At 24.4% G+C, this 18,757-nt stretch overlaps 1 protein-coding gene and 2 non-coding genes across 3 annotated transcripts; 1 reads left to right on the top strand and 2 right to left on the bottom strand.

Annotated features, from left to right (window-relative positions):
- Positions 1–704: 704 nt before the first annotated feature.
- LOC129981354 (ribosome biogenesis protein WDR12 homolog) lies at positions 705–12,033 on the bottom strand. The gene is made up of 13 exons (XM_056092176.1): positions 11,902–12,033; positions 10,166–10,254; positions 9,863–9,963; positions 9,632–9,738; positions 8,581–8,696; positions 7,438–7,592; positions 5,358–5,403; positions 4,353–4,429; positions 3,333–3,473; positions 2,203–2,308; positions 1,980–2,112; positions 957–1,080; positions 705–792 (listed from the first exon to the last, which is right to left on the bottom strand). Exons 1-13 carry the CDS (start codon positions 11,943–11,945, stop codon positions 760–762), a joined length of 1,272 nt encoding a protein of 423 aa, XP_055948151.1. The 5' UTR covers positions 11,946–12,033; the 3' UTR covers positions 705–759.
- A 555-nt stretch (positions 12,034–12,588) lies between these two features.
- On the top strand, positions 12,589–12,661 carry Trnaa-agc (transfer RNA alanine (anticodon AGC)). Its single transcript has one exon. It is a non-coding gene; the product is annotated as a tRNA-Ala (tRNA).
- Positions 12,662–17,438: 4,777 nt separating this feature from the next.
- On the bottom strand, positions 17,439–17,510 carry Trnac-gca (transfer RNA cysteine (anticodon GCA)). Its single transcript has one exon. It is a non-coding gene; the product is annotated as a tRNA-Cys (tRNA).
- Between the last annotated feature and the right edge of the window lie 1,247 nt (positions 17,511–18,757).

An 18,757-nucleotide genomic window follows, 5' to 3' on the forward strand; every position in this document is an offset into this window, starting at 1 on the left:
ATACAGTCGGGGTATGGGGCTCAATGATGAGTTCCTTCAATTTTCTAGTGGATACTATGCTGATCTCTTAAAACAACTCAATGTTTATCCCATTTAATTTATGAATACATCCAATTCTATGGATCATTAATAAGTGATTTTTATCATATAGACAGTATTTTCACTAATGACTTTTCCCTTGAATATCCAGAAAGAAATAGTTTTCTATAAGCATGTAACAAACCCTGCTGTTCATACGATGAAAGAAAAATAAAAAATCTTTTGACCTTGGATACAATTACAGAAACAATAAATTTAAACAGAATAAACATTTTATCATGCCTGTTTAGATTATATGAAACTAAAATCTGACCACTTTGTTTAATATCATACATATAAAATATGTATTTGAAGTATTATAATACATAAGAGCTTTTATAAATTACGAATGGATTTCTTTTTTATTAAATAATTATTATAAATCATATTTTTATATTGGAAACAAAAATTCAGTTATTTTTCCTTCATTAGATCCTTAAAATAATTCTGTGCATTTCTGAAGAAGTTTAATTATTCTTAGAAATTATATTTGATATAACAATTGTGTCGAATCCAAAGGCATTTTGTCAACTTTTAATTGAATCAATCTGATAAGATATTCCAAAATAAAGTGCATCTAATTAAATAGCACAGTGTCTTAAAAATCTAGATAATAAACTCTCATATATAGAAAAAATTCAACATTTATTTACATGTTAAATATTAACAGATGTAGATGTACTAACTTTCCATTGCTTCAGATTGTGACTGTTCCTAAAATAAAATAGAAATAATATTGAGAATCAGTGTATTTCAAATAGTACAAGTGAGCTAGGATTTGCCCTTACCCCTTTAAAGAATCTTTAAAACTTTACATATAATCAATCTAACATTAATAGATCGATTATGATAATAAACAGTTAAAAAATTATACATACCTTAAATTTATATATTTTGATATGATTATCAGCTCCACCACTAATGATAAATTCTTTTATAGACCAGTCAACTGCAAAGACTTTGTCTTCGTGTCCAGATATATCAAATAAAGGAGCTTTAGGACTGAAATAAAGCACAGATTCAATATTTGAAAACAAACTATGATCATTGGACAATCATATCGCAATCCTTATATATATATATATATATACCAAATTCTAATAGCTCTACTCCAATACCTTATGATAATCACACAAGTAATTGCTAACTTTGTTTCTACAAATGGTTGCAGTAAAATTGAGTATTTTTAAAGCACTTTTTTTTATATATAAAATATCAGTCGCCCATATATAACAGTGAGACATTTAAAAATATGGGAAAAAAAACATTCCATACAGCAAATTAAACCACAAGTACTGGATAGAATGGTTTAAAATAAGTTTTTTGTAGTAAGATGTAATTTAAACAGATATATTAAAAGAAGTATATTGATACATTGGCTGATATATTAATATAATCTCTGACAAATATATGTATTCAGTTCACTACACTAAAACTCAGTTATGAAAAATCCTACTGATTGACAAGCATTATTGAATATGCAATTACCTAATAAATCTCTAATCAGAATATATATGATATTTCTGAACAGCCTTAAAATAATTACATTATAAAAAATGATGACTTACTGAAACATTAATTGACAAAAAAATTATATAAAATTTTGTATATTTAAAATACTTAATTATTGCTATTTATTTGAACATATGCAACTGCTGCTGAAATTTTGCAAAACTATTTAATGATGATACAGAAACATGTTAATACTAATAGCATTTGTTTGTCAAAGACAAAAATTAGCATTTTAAATGGATTGGTTAAAAAAAAATCATGCAATAATCATATCAGATAAAAAAAAATTTAAATAATAAATTGCTTGATAATTAGTTTTACATTACCTTTACAAAAAAAAAACACATTGTAAGTATTTAATTTTTTATTTAAAATCTACTGAATAATACCTTCGAGTGTCCCACAATTTCACAAGAAAATCCATTGAGCCTGAAATAAATTGGTATTCATCTACAGGTGACCATGCTAACGATGTTATCCAGAGATTATGAGATGAAAATACTGATTTCACTAAAGTACCATCTGAAATTTAAAATGATATGTTATTGAAAATAATTGCATGAGAACTCGATATCTAATTGAGATATTTTGAAAAGGTTGAATGATAAATACCTTTAGTTCTTGGGTCCCACAATCTGACATGTCTATCAGAAGATCCAGAAACTATAAGCCTTGATATAGGTGAATAAGACATACCTAAAAATGCTTTGGAACCATTCTGGAATGAAAAGAAGAAAAAGAAATATTGAATTATATATAATCTAAACTCTGAATAAAGAACATAAAGATTCTAAAAATAAAAAATGAAAATAAAACAAAAAAAATGGTATACAACATCATTATATATATATATATATATATATATATATATATATATATATATATATGAGCACAAATTATAGAAATAAAAAGAAAAGGCCCATTTCTGTACATGAAAATGGGAATAGTCTACTCTAAAATGAAAAAAAAAAAAAAAAAAAAAGTTATGAAACAGTATTATGAAGTATTTATTGTTCATATGAAGAAAAAAATATCCTGAATATATATATATATATATATATATATATATATATATATATATATATATATATATATATATAAACTTAGATTGAAGAATCAGTCTTTAAGTTTTTTTAACACTTTTTATTCTTTATAATTTCATGGATATAGTCCTTTTTTTTTCTTTCTTTTGACAAGATTTATTTGTCCAGGGCATAATGAGAGAAGAGCAGTGAACTGAGTAGGTAAGTAGAAAGGATGAAAAAATAAGCATGATAAAGAATTCTAATCGTATATAAAGAGATAATTTGCAGACTTCAGCATTTTCACTCCATGAGAAAATGAATATCACATGTACCATTAAAGTTACAGTGACAAGACAAAGTTTGAGTGATTAGGAAATAATTTTAAGTTAAAAGTTTAAGCTAATTTGAAATTATTGCATATATGTGTATGTAAGTTTCTGCAATTAAATTCTTTCTATTTTCACTTCAGTATAAATGATTAACTTGTATATCATGGAAATTAAATTGATGTAAAACTTGCAATTAAAAAAATGGACAAATATGTCATGAAATATTTATAAGTAGTAAGAAGATAATGTTCTAAATTTTGACCACTATTATGTAAAAATAAATAAAATGATTCAAAAGAAAATCATAACAACATATTGATCAAAGGAATTAAAACTTCTACCAATATTTTCAATATAGATTCTAAAAAAGTATGAAAACAGAAATTACCAGTTGATGCTTCATCCCTCCAAGTTCTGCATCCCATATTCTCAGAGTGCAATCTAAGCTACATGTAGCTATTTCATTAGTATCTATCCACTGAACACCACTAATTCCATCAGTATGTCCACTAAGAGTCATTAAAGGTGTCTAGAAATAATGATTTTGTTTGTTACTTGAAATACATTTATATGAATGATATAGTAATCTCTTCTAACAAATATTTTACCAAAAACATACAAATTATTATTATAAAGACAAAATAAGAGTATTTTCAGTTACATTAAAAAAATCATTTTACAAAAACTTTAAGAAGGACAATATGGGGCCAAATTATTTTATAAAAATTAACATATGCCTAAACAGTTGTGTTTCAGAAAAATGTATTAAATAGTACTCAAAAATATATAGATGCTTTTCATTAAAAAATGAATTGAACAACATTTCTTTAAATTATTGAATATTAATGCTTCTTTACTGACTTATGCTTTAAATATTTTTCTCAGCATTTTATGAAAATTAAGTAGATGATAATTTTGCATCTATGATTCAATTTATAACTCTTTCCCAATAGATTTTCTTTTTACATAAAAGTATATTGTTAAGTATTAGAAGCATGTTCATTTCCTCTACAGATATATATATATATAAAAAATATTATATAAAACAAGAAACAAAGTTTTAAGGTTAAATTAATTTATAATTTTTTTTTTTTTCAAAATGAAACATGCAAAAATTTAGCCTCAATTATTTTAATTTCCCTGTTAGTTGTGTAATACTTTGTTTAATTAAAACAAAATGATTGCCTTTTTTTTAATTTGATAGGTAATTTAATGAATTTATTTAAATTTAAAAAAACCCAGTTAAACTCACTCAATTTAGAAAGAGACACTGGTTAAAATCTTAAAACAATGACAAAATGGGGAAAATTACTCAATATATTTGTAATTAAAACATTAATAAATGAATAAAATTTTGAAGCAAGATTTGTAATATTCATTTTATTTCAATAACATTAAAATACATTACCTTCACTTTTGTTTTGAGGTTATCAGATTTAAATCGTTTTTTATCATCATCACCTCCAGCATTTTCAGTTTCATTATCTTTGGAAGGGGAAAAAAAAGAATAATAAATCACTTTATTTAATGTTAACACATACTTCCAAATATATATATATTCTACACTTTTACATTTGATAAGAATTATTTCATAATATACATAAAATTCTTTAATTTAATTAAAATTCTTTATTTTAATTCTAAAATTTATAATGAGAGATATAATGAGACAATAAATAAATAAATTAATTGAGAGAGAGAAACGTGGCTTTGGCTTTTCAATATGGCATTTTTGATGGTTGATACATAAAATACATCTTCAACGAAGGCATTAATTATTTTATTTTATATTAATGGAGAAGATACATTAATAGCTACATGAGTGATTTAAAAAAAAAAAAAAGTTTTTTTTTTTTTTTACTTAAATGATTCATTTTCTATTCTCAGAGAGGATCATTGGTAGAAAATTGAATTTATGCATTAGTAATTAACAAAAAATACACTGCTAAATAACTGAACAAAAATTTAACAAATCTGCAAATCTAGTGTTTTACACAATGCACAGGTGCATAATTAAAGAAAAAAAAATCATTATAAACAAGCTGATGAAACAAAACATTTAAAATGTCAGAAAAAAAAAACCGGGTAATTTCAATGATGAAAATTTTAAAACTGCAAATAATATTGATTTGGAAATTTTCCAGTATTTATAATATTTGCTATGATTATAAATGCCTCAGTATTAGAAACACTCTTTTCTTCAAAGTTTTTTTTAATTATTATGAATTCACTGCTACTACATAATACATATCAAGGAACTTCAAAATAGTATCAAGAACATTGAATCTTGATATAAGTACCTTGATTTAAAACAGTAACATTTAAGTCATTTTTCAGAAAGAATTTTTCAAAATTGTTAAGAAATTTTATTATATAAAGTAACATTTACAATTTTTGAACTATAGAAACATACCTGCAGACCATATCTTTAACATCTGATCATAAGAGCCTGTAGCAAACTAGAAAGGAAAAAAAGAAAAATCTAATTGGTGAAGAAACATACAACCTTGAAGTTTGTAGGGGGAAAAAAATTATGATAATGTAACTGCTTATATAGTAAGTGTGAATTTAAGCTGTTATTTTCAGCTTTTACCAATGTGATAGTAATACATTAATATAAGAAAGAAAAATTAGTTTTAAATGATGTATGGATGAATTTGACTTTGATAAAATTATGATCTATAATGATATATATGACTTATAATGATGATCCAGAGGTGATGTTGCATATTGTTGGAGTCATATATATCTATGCATACTGAGGAATAATAGGAACATTTGAGTCAATGTTTATAATAATAATAATATATATATATATGAGAAGAGATATCAAGAAAAGAATGAAAAGCTGCACTACATGTCATAAAATGCATAGACATGCAAAAAAAACACCATCTTTTGGTACTTTTCCATAACCATACTTTCACCATAACCTGATACTAGGTTTTCTCATACATAAATTGATATAACAAGTCTCATATTTCCTTCAGAATGCAAAAGCTATTACTTAGCTATCATGGATCAGTTTATTATATGGTCCAAAGCTGTGCCTATTGCTGATATATTCATAGAAACCAACTGCTTTGCCCTGTTTATTGATTAAATATGTAAATATGGAAGTCCTTATACTATAATATTAGTTTTGAGTGGGCAATTCAAATCATCTCACTTGAGAAACTGATGAGACTACTTGGGCATATCGAATAATTTCTCATCATCTACAAACAAATGGAATAGTTTAATCATTGTTTCCTAAATGCACTCTAAAGGCTCATGAAAACTTAATTAGACAAAAAGCTTTTCAGTAATTCTTATAGAAATTAGAATCACAGTGAAACTATCAGAGCTGATTTAGTGTAGGGAATTTCCAGATTTCCAGCAAATTTGTGCACAAAAACAACACGTTAAAGCTGTTATACATATGATTTTATGAAACAGTCATGACAAAGAATGTACAGAATATATTATCTATTAACAGTTCTGAAAAACCAGAAGATTTTTGTGCCAAAGAAATTAAAAAACTTTACACACATTTTCCTTCCCATAAGTAAACCACTTCAATGCTCATATAAAAATAAATGATTTCATGAGATATTGTCTTGAATGAAAATTATTATATATAAACATACAATTCATTTTGATAGAGCGAAGTTAGCTTTTACATTGACTTTTTCAATTTTAAATATGACATAAGAGAATCAATAATGACAGTAATTAGATGTTGTGAAACTTGCTTGCTTGAACTAGAGTCACTTGACATGTAAAATTTAGTAGAAATGTTATAACTGAAATAAATTAATTCATATCTCCCTATCTTAACATAATTTTCAATCATATTCATGTAAAACATTATATTATTTCAAGATGCTATATGTATTTCAAGCATAAAGTCTTGATGCTATTGCATATTTTGATGCATATATGATTCTTTTTCATATTTTCTATCATGCTGGATTGCCACTACAAAGCTTTTAATTCTATACATATTTATTTAATATAGTTGAAAGATCATCTCATGATGTAACTGTGCCAGCATACTTTTGTTAAATTATTTATTTATAATGTTGGTTCCTCACTGATAGTAAGTTAATATAATGAGCATTAATGTACAATATTAATTTCAGTTTTTACCAACATGAAATGTTTGTTTTAATAATACATTAGTTTAGTTAGTTTAGATGAATTACTGACTCCAACAGCATGTAACAAAAAAAATGATCCCATATTTTATATATATATATATATATATATATATATATATATATATATATATATATATATATATATATATATATATATATATATATATATATATATATATATATATATATAAAACTTTAGTTATTATTATATCAATAAGCTAAAAATTATTTAATAAAAAATCATTAAAAAAGAAACTGATAAAAGAAAATAATTATAATCTTGCTAATAAAAATTTAATTGATAAGGAAGAAAATGTAACGAAATAAAATAAAAAATGTATCTGAATTTACCCTATTTGTACTTGCATTAACATCAACACAATCTACACTTCTAGCATGTCCTTTGCAGACATGTATACAATCGACAGCATTTGAACGTTCATTCCATTGCCATAATATAGCTGTTTCATCATGAGAAGTACTAATAAAAGTGTATTCATCATTTTCTAAAAAACAAAGAAAAAATATATACATTATTTCAGCACTTAATATTATAATGTAATATTACTTTATTATAATTATTATTTTATTATTATATTATTTTATTATAATATTATTTATGCAATTTAATGTAGCTTGAATTTTTCAATTAAATATAAGATAATTAGTTGTTTTAACTTTAAGTTTATACTTTGTGAATTAAAATATGAGGCCATGTGATGATTTAAGAATTCATCTCTTGAATCAATTTTCAAGAAACCTTATTATTTACCATCAAAAAGATAAAATATATACAGCACTAAATAATAAGAACTATGCATAACTGCTCTCTTTGTATTTACACATTATATGCACAAATTTACAAATGATTTGAAAATTCTAGATTTAATAAAGCTGCAGGGGTACATCCTATGAATTTTGAATTCATGTAACATTTACAAAGTAAGTTATGAAATTTCAGGCAGTTCTAAATTAAGTTATTTACAGTGAACAGACAATATTCCCAGTTTTATACATGCATATATATATATAATTACTTATAGAATACTCAATATACACAAATATCGAAAATGTCATTTATAATCTTTGTAAAAATTAAATTCAAAACTATTTATTCATAACAATTTTAAAATAATGATAGTTCAGAGATTTCCATTCTTTTTTTAAAATATAGACAAAATAATATTAAATGATTTCTCATATATTATCATATTTATTTTTCTTAATTACCATTCTCTATCAATAAATTAAAATTTAATTCGTTTTTAAAAAACGAATACTTAGATTTTAGCAAATGAATTTAACAACAAAAAAATATATATATAAACCTTATAATTAATGCATGTTTATTACATAAAAATTTATAAAAAAAATTCACATTAATCATGAATAATTGCAATAACTTCCAACTATATGAAAGAAGAAAAAAAATTTAATGACTGCAGAAGAATCCTTAATGTAAAAGGTTTCTGAAAGGAACTAATAACAATTTACCATATTTAAGCCATGCTACTGATTTGATTGGTGCTGTATGTCCAGGAATTGTTAATTTATGTTCCCCATCAGTACCCCAAATATGAACAGTTGCATCATAGCAACCAGTTAATATCCTGAAAATGAAGAAACTGACATTATAAAATGACATTCTGTACAGACATGAAAAATTATTTCTATTTTAAAAAAGTCAAGAATGAGAAAACAACGAGAAATGAAATAAATGAGAATGAAAACACTTCAAAATAAAATAAAGATAATTAAACTAAGCAGAAACAGCAAATTAACATTTTATCTCAATTAATTAATTAAATATTAGATTAGGTTGAATACATAAATTAAAAAAAATTTTTACTAAAAATGAATTTGCTGTATAAAATAACTTAAGCAGAAGTCATAGCAAAAATTTACTTGTAACATAAAATAAACAATTGATATTTATAAAACTGAACTAAAATAAATTCTACCTATGCAAAATCTAATAAACAAGCCATCATATTTTAACCAACAACATAATAAATAATATTTATCATTTAAAAAAATAAAATATAAATGCACGGTAAAATTGTGAAAAAAAATTTTTTTTTCAAGACAATGTTAAGCCACTAAAATTTTCAAAAATATTCTGAATAATTATCTCAAGTTGTAGATAATTCAATTTGACAAAAAGGGGAAGTTTTATGTTATATAATCACACCTATTTAAATAATCCTAAATGTGGATGATGCAATATATCAAAGTAACTGAGGTAATGGAACAGAATTATGTTTGTAGTCCCAATAATTAGAAGTTTTGGTGTAATCAATATTATAAAAAATAATGTTTCAGATTTTAATTCCATCATTTCTTTTTCTATAGTTATAAGAGGCCTAAAAATATAAACCCCTCCCCCAGTAATGATATGGTTTCTCTGTTTAATATGTACAATATATATAGAATAGATTTGTAGAAACTGCCGTTTCCAGTTTTCAACGTCAGTAGTTTCATTTAATATCAATTAGTTTAACTTTTATTTCAAATTTGGAGTAATTAACAAATCAAATGAACAAACCATTTATTCATGGAATCAACACCACTAACCCAATCATCGTGAATCAAACTATTTTCAGGTGTAGGTGCAGGATATTTGAGAAAATATTCAATTTCATGAACTTGCTCCTAAATGAGAAGTAATAATTAGTACAATGAAATATGATTATAAAATTATAATTATAAAATCATAAAAGTAATTAATTATTCAAATGAAAGAAAACAGAAAACATGAATGAAAAAAATCACTAACCAATGATGAACTTTTGGCTTCGATGTGTTGTGATAGAGGAGTACGAATCAATTCACCCAGAAGTAAAAAATCAAATTCTTCAAATTCATCTTCTCCTACATCTGAAATATTATATTCATGCCATCAATAAAAAAATGAACACTTGAAGTTTTTATAATAAAAATAAGCAAATTTGAATCATTACTGTAGGAAAAATACAAAAAAAATTTGTAATAGGGAAAATTAGGTAATATAGCTATAATAAATGTTCACAGATGTATATAGAACCAATGCTTCTTATTTTTGAAATAAATAAAATCATACCTCCTTTGAGTAATGAATTAAGCAATAAATTTAACTCTTTTGTGGTCACATTTTCAGGCACTTCCAAAACAGTTTCAGGAACAGAATAACTGAAATTATTTAAATATGTTCATTAGATATAATAAGAAAGAAATATCTTTATTAAAAAGATTATATATATATATATATATATATATACTATGTGCTTGAACATGCATAAAAAATGAATGAAGTTCATAAAATATTTCAGAAAAAAAATCTTAAAATGCTCAGACATTTATTAAAAATTCAAATATGAAAACCTGAATTGAAATCAAAGCATATCAGTCACTATGAAAAATTTCCCAAATAAAGAGAAGATATACAGCATATTTACAAAATAAGCAAAATTCTTACTAATTAAAACCTTTTTCTAATAATTTTTTTTTTTTTTTTGGAAAATAGCTTTTAAAAAATTAATTAGTTGATGGATTTAACTAGCATTGAAAGAAATGATTCCTTGTTAACAAATTCCAATTAAAAGATAAAGCAACATTAAACACAAGTATAAATTTGATATAATAATTAATTTAAATTTTAACTTTTTCTATAAAGTACAACAAATGTAAAGTTATAGTATTCGAAATTATTTATTCACTAACAATAATAAATTCTTATGTCTAATACGATTTACCATAAACATAATTAGTATTCAAGAAGTGTTTAAAAAGGTTTGAAAATATACTCGACATGATTTATACTTGGTTTCACATGATACAACAGATAAATTATCATAAATTTATTCAGTGAAATCTCTCATGTATGAATCCAATGAACTAGTAAAATCAAATTAACAGCACTATTAAAGGAAAAGCACTATTATGAAATGGGGGGGAAAAATGCTATGGACTAAAAATCTGAAAACATAATCATATAAAGTGTTGTCTCATATCATTTCTCTCCTTAATACTCCCAACCACTACTCAGAGGCACATATTCAAAATTATATATCATCACAACAAGAAATATATAAGGATATGTAATATGTGTGAAAAATTTAAAAGTATATAATTTTCAACTTCTGAATTATACAATTACATTTGTGCATTTAACAAAACCTGTATATTTTTTGATATTGTTTATTATATTGTAGCTGACAGTCTGAAACACATAATCAGCAATATATACATACTGCAATTACTATACAAAGGAATTACAATATGAATAGATTAAGTTTCTACAAACATGCATTCAATTGTTTGGAAAAATTTCTCTCCCAGCACCAGCGAGATCCTATTGTTACCGGTTTAGAGAAATTCTACTCCCTTTTTTATGAGAAGATTATAAAGGATAAGTGAATAATCCAGCTTTTTAAAAAAGACATATTTTTAAAACATAATACAAATGGTTTCATACTTCCCTATTCAATATCTCATTTTTTCCAGATGAAGCAATGACAACAGTCAAGCATTAAAAAAGATGAACTTTCATCTTATTATCGCATGACATAATCGTAATTTTTTTTTTAATAATATGTATTAAACATTTGACATTCAGGAGCATGTATTCTCAAAAAAACATTTCAAAGTAAAAACAATAAAGAATCAGAAATTCGTGCTTATTTAAGTTATAAAAAGAAATAGAATTATGAAAAAATTACAACAAATAGTGAATATAATTAGCTACTTTAAAAATACTTTTATAATTCATCAGTTTAGGATAAGATAAATTTAAGAAAAGAAAAGATTAACAAGCTAAAAAAATTGAATATTTCTTACTCCGGTTGTTTTGTAATAAGCTTGATTTGTAACTGTAAAGTCATTGTAATATTTTAAAGTGATTTTATGCGAAGTAATATATTATACGATCAGATGAGTATCATGCGGTGTGGAAAGTTAAAAATTGTATTTATTTTTTTCACAGTGATGGCTACAGTTAACATCCGGTGGATATTTTTAAATGTTCCACAATTTAAATTTAATTAATTCGTTAATTTCTTTAATAATTATATTACTCTTTCTCAGTTTGTAAAAGGCTCATTATAATTTTTTTTAAACTTACTGAATTAATATCAAAATCATTAGAAAATTGTTGGAAATCGGAGACGAACTAAAGTATGGTAAAAATATTGCACTCATTTTAAACATCTGTCTCACCTCACATTAATATTAAATTTAAATAAAATTGTTTTAAAACTACTTAATGCCATGTATTTTCTTTTTTTCATGATGCCTTGTGGCTTTGAACATAAAATGGAGATAGCATAAATCTTGAAATTTTTATTTTCCTAACGATGACAGAATTTAAACTCAGCTAAATAAATTTTATACACTCTGCAGTTGAAAATTTCAACGTATTCGATTGAATGAGTTCAAATTGATTATTTTCAATCTATAAGTTTCTAAAATGCTACGTTCTATATAAGAATTTTAACAAAATTTTCTAATTCCCTTAAAGCTAACGTAGGGGGCGTAGCTCAGATGGTAGAGCGCTCGCTTAGCATGCGAGAGGTACCGGGATCGATACCCGGCGCCTCCAACTTTTTACTATCATGCGGAATTTTCAAAAATTATGTTCTGTAATTTTTGAATTGAGTTTGAAATATCTTGATTTGAGTTTGAAATATCTTGATCATATTTAACAATACACTTAAAAAAATCTACCTAGGGCATTAATGGTATTAAAGGTGGCTTATCTGTAGCTTCATAATTGAATGAAAATGTGGGAAATATCGATAGAAAATAATTATTTACTCACATAATACCAAAAATTTTAACGGAAAAATCATTTCAAATTCACTATTCAATTATTTATAAATTAAATATATATATATATATATTTTTCCCCGTGAAAACTAAAAGTTGTCTTAAAAGCTTATTTTTTATAATTCTAAAAAAAGTAAGAACAATAAGGAAAATGCAAAATAATCATTTTATTCGTAAAATAGAATTTTGTTCTTTCCGCTTATTTCCCAACAAAGTGAAAAGACTGTATTCCTGCGAATTTTTTGCCTAAAATTGGATTCGATATTAATGTACTATTTTTAACGTACTTTTACGATTTTTAACATATATTTTGTGACTTATTATTCTCATTCTTTATAACTTCATTATTATCGTGTCCTCGGGAAATAAAGTTTTAATACATTGAATTTTTTGATAACAATAATAATAATAAATTGTTATTAATATATTTATAAGATATTTGATACTAACTTTTGGTGCAAGAAACAAAGCTACATAAAAATTTAATCAGTCTGAGACAAACATATTTTTATCAATAACAATTTCTCATATGTTCATTAAAACTCCTGGTGACAGTTCCAAATAGCATTAAAATATTTATATAAAAAAATTTGAGGTGAACTTTATGTTGAAATAAAATAAATGCTAATGTGGGAACGAAAATCGTTTGATTCTATTTAACATTGATTTTTTTTTAATTCAATAGATCAAGACATGTTTGATCAATATCATTATTTTCAATTAGAGTCAGATAATAAAGGCCCACATGTGACGTAGCCAGTCTCACTTCAAATTTTTACAACGTATGAATTTAAAGGTGTCTTCTAAGTGACAAAACACATATCCGTTGGATTTGCAATTAGTTTTAGTTTTTAACCCTATATTCAATCACCAGGCTCTTTAAATCATAAAATCAGTGATAGATTTCTGACTATCAAATCAGTTAATTGTCTAGAGCCGCTAAGCAGTGAGAAGGTCACCGTCAGGTCAATTAAAAAAACTTATATTCCAAATTTCCAAATGAATACAAATTCTATGAGTTGTAAAAAATTATGATAATATTAATATTTTACCAAGTTTAATTGGTAAGATTTCTATATGTTCATCACGTTCGCTTAGTTATTATAATACTTATAAATACTAAACGGATACCCCCCAAAGCAAATACATTTTCACAAGGTAATACAATAAATGCAACTAATCTAAAGTGAATCCTTTGCATCTTAATTAAGTTAAAAATGAGTTGAAGTGCGAAACTAAATGAAGATCTTTAAATGAAACGCTTTATGATATGTAGTACCTTGGGACGCAGATTGCCTGAATCTTTATATAAGCTTACAACTTTGTTAAAAATATTTTGGGAATTATTTTTTTACGAACTGCCATAAAAAAAATACTCGATTATTATCTAATGCTTGGAATATTTTATTATTCTTATTTTGTGTTATAAACTATTTAAATTTGGATGATAAAGTAAAATTAAATATCCCTTTTCAATTCTCATCCTCGCCATACAAAATTAAATTATCTAATTTTACAGGAAATTCAATTGCAATAAAATAGAGCATGAATATTTGATACTATTTTTTTGAATAATTAAATAAAAATAAAAAAATATTTTTCCAAATAAATGTTATAAAATTTATTTTTTAAAGGTTGTAGAAAGATTATGCCTACATTAACAAATAAACAGTCAAGGGCGAATCTACGCACTTTGTGGCCCCAGGCAATGCATATTATAAGGCACATTAAAGGCTTTTAAAATTGATCAATTTAACAAACATTTCAATTACTTTTTAACTTAATCAATAAATGATTATTATTTATTATTTTTTTCATAACTTTATAAAGTGGTATGTTCTTATTTTTTATATTTTTAATATAAAAATCTCAGATAACAAGAAACATTTTAACAGTATAATTACATACATGAAAAAAAAATCCATAACATATAATTAATCATCACAATTAATACTAATCACAGATACAAACCTTTCGTTGATACAAGCCACTTTTTTTAGGTATGTATATTATTAAAAAAAAAAAACTATCATAACTTTTAAAAAAAAATCAGTAATAAATAAATGAAATAAATGTTTTTCTCACTTGCAAATAGAAGCATTTAATTATTTAGATAGATTATAAACAAATAATATACTTCATATAAACATAATATCACAAATCAGAATTTTACAGGACCTGTTAAGTGAAATAACCACTTAATTGAATGACTAGTATTCCATTATAAATAAGTAGTTAATCATACTTAATTCATTTGATAATGGTTTTAATAATTTAATATAAACAAACCTTGCAATCTTAATATTTATAATTCATAGAATTTGTTTCTTTACAAATCTATTTATTTGACAATCTAAGCAACCAAATTTTTAAATCTGTTTTAACCTAGTCGGAAACGCGCCATTGCCAACAGTATTATAAAAATGAAGATTAAAGCTAACATAGTATTCTCACTCAAGTCTTTTTTGAAAAGGGCCCATTATTCCAAAGGTTTACTGAGTCAGTGTCAATATCTGCATGGTAATATTTATAAAATTAATATGGTTTATAATACTGATACGGTTTGCATCTCATGGAAAAAAAAAATATGAATTTAAACAACAGGACATGCAACCAAAAATCACAAATACTCACTTTTGTCATTGTTCATACATATTAAATAATAAAATAAACAAAATACAACACAGTATTCAACTTTTATTGCAGTATTTTACATTCATAAATCACGCAACAAGATGTCTACAAATGATAGTAATAGAAAAACTTGTAATGAATTTTTGTATCATTTCCATGAATAACGAATAGCTCTTTAATAACAAACAACTTTTACTTCTTAATACAAAGATATTGTCTTAGATACTCTAAAACAATTGTAGGTATATGTAAAAACAGTATGGAATGATAAGAAAAATTCATTATAATTTTGGAAAAACATGCTCCTTAATTATTCACACAACTTAATTAAATAACTGACTAATAGATGGCAGCACAATATTCCAATGTAAAAAAAATTTAAATACAAAGGAAATAGAATTAAAATTTAGAAATGCTTTCTATGTATTTGATGTAATTAATACGAATATAATTGAGGGATTCATTTTTTGTAATAATTTGTTCAATCAAAAATATTTAACGCTGTAGAAAAGGTGATGTATTCTACTTAATTTTTTCTGTAATTTCGTATCAATAACATGGCGCCATCTATTTTTCTATAAAATATATTTATTACCTACTAGGAATCAGTTTGTTCACAATTTTTTTTTACGAAGACTTAATTTGAAACAGGTTTCTTAAAATTATAAATAAATGCCTGCCGTAAATATGAATTAATTGATATTTATTGATTTCTTCATCTAAGTTGAGGTGCAGGACTGTCTAAATTCACTTCTAACTTGAGTTATTAGTAGATATATAAATTGTAATGTCATCTAAATGATGCATAAATTATAATCTTTGCACCATTTATATGCAATAATTTTGTGTATAATACTGTCCTTCTAAATTATTAGTAATGAGAGCTGAAGAATTTTCGTGTCCATGAATTTCATATAAACAGTGAAAGCTAGCGTATTTTTTTCTTGAAGAAAAATTAAACCGCGCAACAAAAATAGTATTATCTTCAAAACCGATACCAAATAATTATTAGAAACTTCTAATTATCAATATTTAAAACATTGTTAGTCGTATTATATTCATAGTATTAAATTCTATCTCAACCAAAATTTTTTAATTTACTGGGCATAATCCATTTTCTTAATATTTTCTAAATGTTTTAAATTTATTTATTCTTAAGATGCTCTTGCAACTACTGAAAGCAAAACATTAAAACAATTTTTATATTGATTAATATTGATGACAAATAAATAAAAAAAATTATTGCAAAAGCAACATTTTGAAAAAGCTATCAAATTTATTATTCTTTTTGGGGGGGTTCACAATTTTTTTAAATAAAATATAAAATTTGGAACTTGAAATATAAAATAAATAAAAATAAAATAGTATTTTTTTCTAATTAAAAAAAAATTATTTATAATCAATCAGATTTAAAATTTTTATCGCTACCATTTCATTTAAAGTTCAATCCAATCCGATATATGAACTATAATTAGATTTTTTTTCCCTTAGTTATTTCTAAAGCCCTTATGCTTATATATATGTACATGTATATTGTAAATATGAAAGAAAGTATGTTTGTAGCAAAGATGCAATGATTCCATTTCACAAATATTTTGCATTAGCTATATAAATTTTGCATGATATTGTGGGGGGAAAACTATTTTTAAAATCCCTTTGCTAAATATAATGTTTCGACTAAATTAGGTCCAGTTCTTCAAAATATGCTATAACAATATGAAATAATGTAGAACGCCAAACCTGTAGTCATAACTGCAATATTTTAATTAGTTGTTAATTAATTGCTCTGTAATGAATTCTTTTAAAAATTATTGCTCTTGACAGGTTGTTTGCAATCGAAAAAATATGTTAATAAACAAATTTTCATTTAAACATTTCCATAAAATATATACGATTGTTGTAAAATAAGTAGTCACAGGGGGCACCCGGGTTTGAACCGGGGACCTCTCGATCTGCAGTCGAATGCTCTACCACTGAGCTATACCCCCTTCGATATTAGAGTGGTCAGTAAAGTAGAAATCAAGTGTCTACTAAAAATATACAAGTCGTAATTTTGTTTTATAAACTAAATAGTGAAAGGAAGGTATGTTTCTTATTCGTAACTTTAATTTTGAGGATTCAAATTCGCAATTATATTAACTTTAAAATAAGCGGCGGAAAAAATAATTGCATTTCTTAGAAGTGCAATTATCCAAGGATAAGGCCAAAGTTTATTTTAAGAAAGAAAAAGTAGGAAACGTGTACGAACGTACACAAAACTACAAACGTTGTAAGATTTATATACACACACAAAAAGAAAAAACATAAATTAATTAAATTATGGATACAAAAGTTCACTACATAATATTCTAACATGCATTTAATTCTTTTTTTTCCCTTAAAATCAGTCCCGATTAATGAAATTCGAATAATTTGAATAGTAAAATAAATTATACTGACAGAATAAGTCTATGTCTTGGTTTGAGAACAGTTATCGTTTCATATAAGTAAGCCAAAAGATCTTTTTAATTAAATTTAAAAAAAAACTATAATTAGATTTTTTATGTATTGCTTGCTACGATAAGTATCCGATTTCTACTAATAATGAATGAATGAATATGTTTGCTTATTGTATGTTTGCGTCTGTTAGTCTGTTGGGCCTTGATGACTAGATATATACTGTATGAATTTCATATATTGAACTTCCATTTATCGAAAATTTCTGCATACTTTGCTTTTTTTTTCATTAATATTAAATTTTAAATATCGAAAAAAATTTGCATAAAAATATCATACATATATATTGCAGTTAAAAAAAAACGGCGATTGTTTTTGTTTATAAGATGGAAAGTAAATCAAATAAATAAATAATAATAATAACGTTTCATCGATTTTTTTTCCTTCTTTTTTGCAATGGAAATCAGGAAGCAACGATAAAAAAAGGAAAGCATATGTGATGATTATATTCTCAGTCTCCACGAATAACTATTCTAAATAAAAGCGAAATTTTTACTTAAAATTCAGTTTATCTTAAATTTCTTCGAATGCATATGGATCTTAAAAGAAAATTATCAAGTGTAAAAAAGAAATTCTGGAAAAAGAATAGAAATCACGATGAAAAATAAAACACTGCAAAGAAAAAGCATGAAATTTCGACAATATAGTATCAAGAATTTTGAAAAACTGTTGTTGTTCTCACATTTTTTTTAAATAAATATATTTGATACTTTAATTCTTTCAAGATGCTTCTAGCCCT

The sequence above is a fragment of the Argiope bruennichi genome, chromosome 8 (genome assembly GCF_947563725.1).
Source record: "Argiope bruennichi chromosome 8, qqArgBrue1.1, whole genome shotgun sequence".
Taxonomy (NCBI): Eukaryota; Metazoa; Arthropoda; class Arachnida; order Araneae; family Araneidae; genus Argiope; species Argiope bruennichi.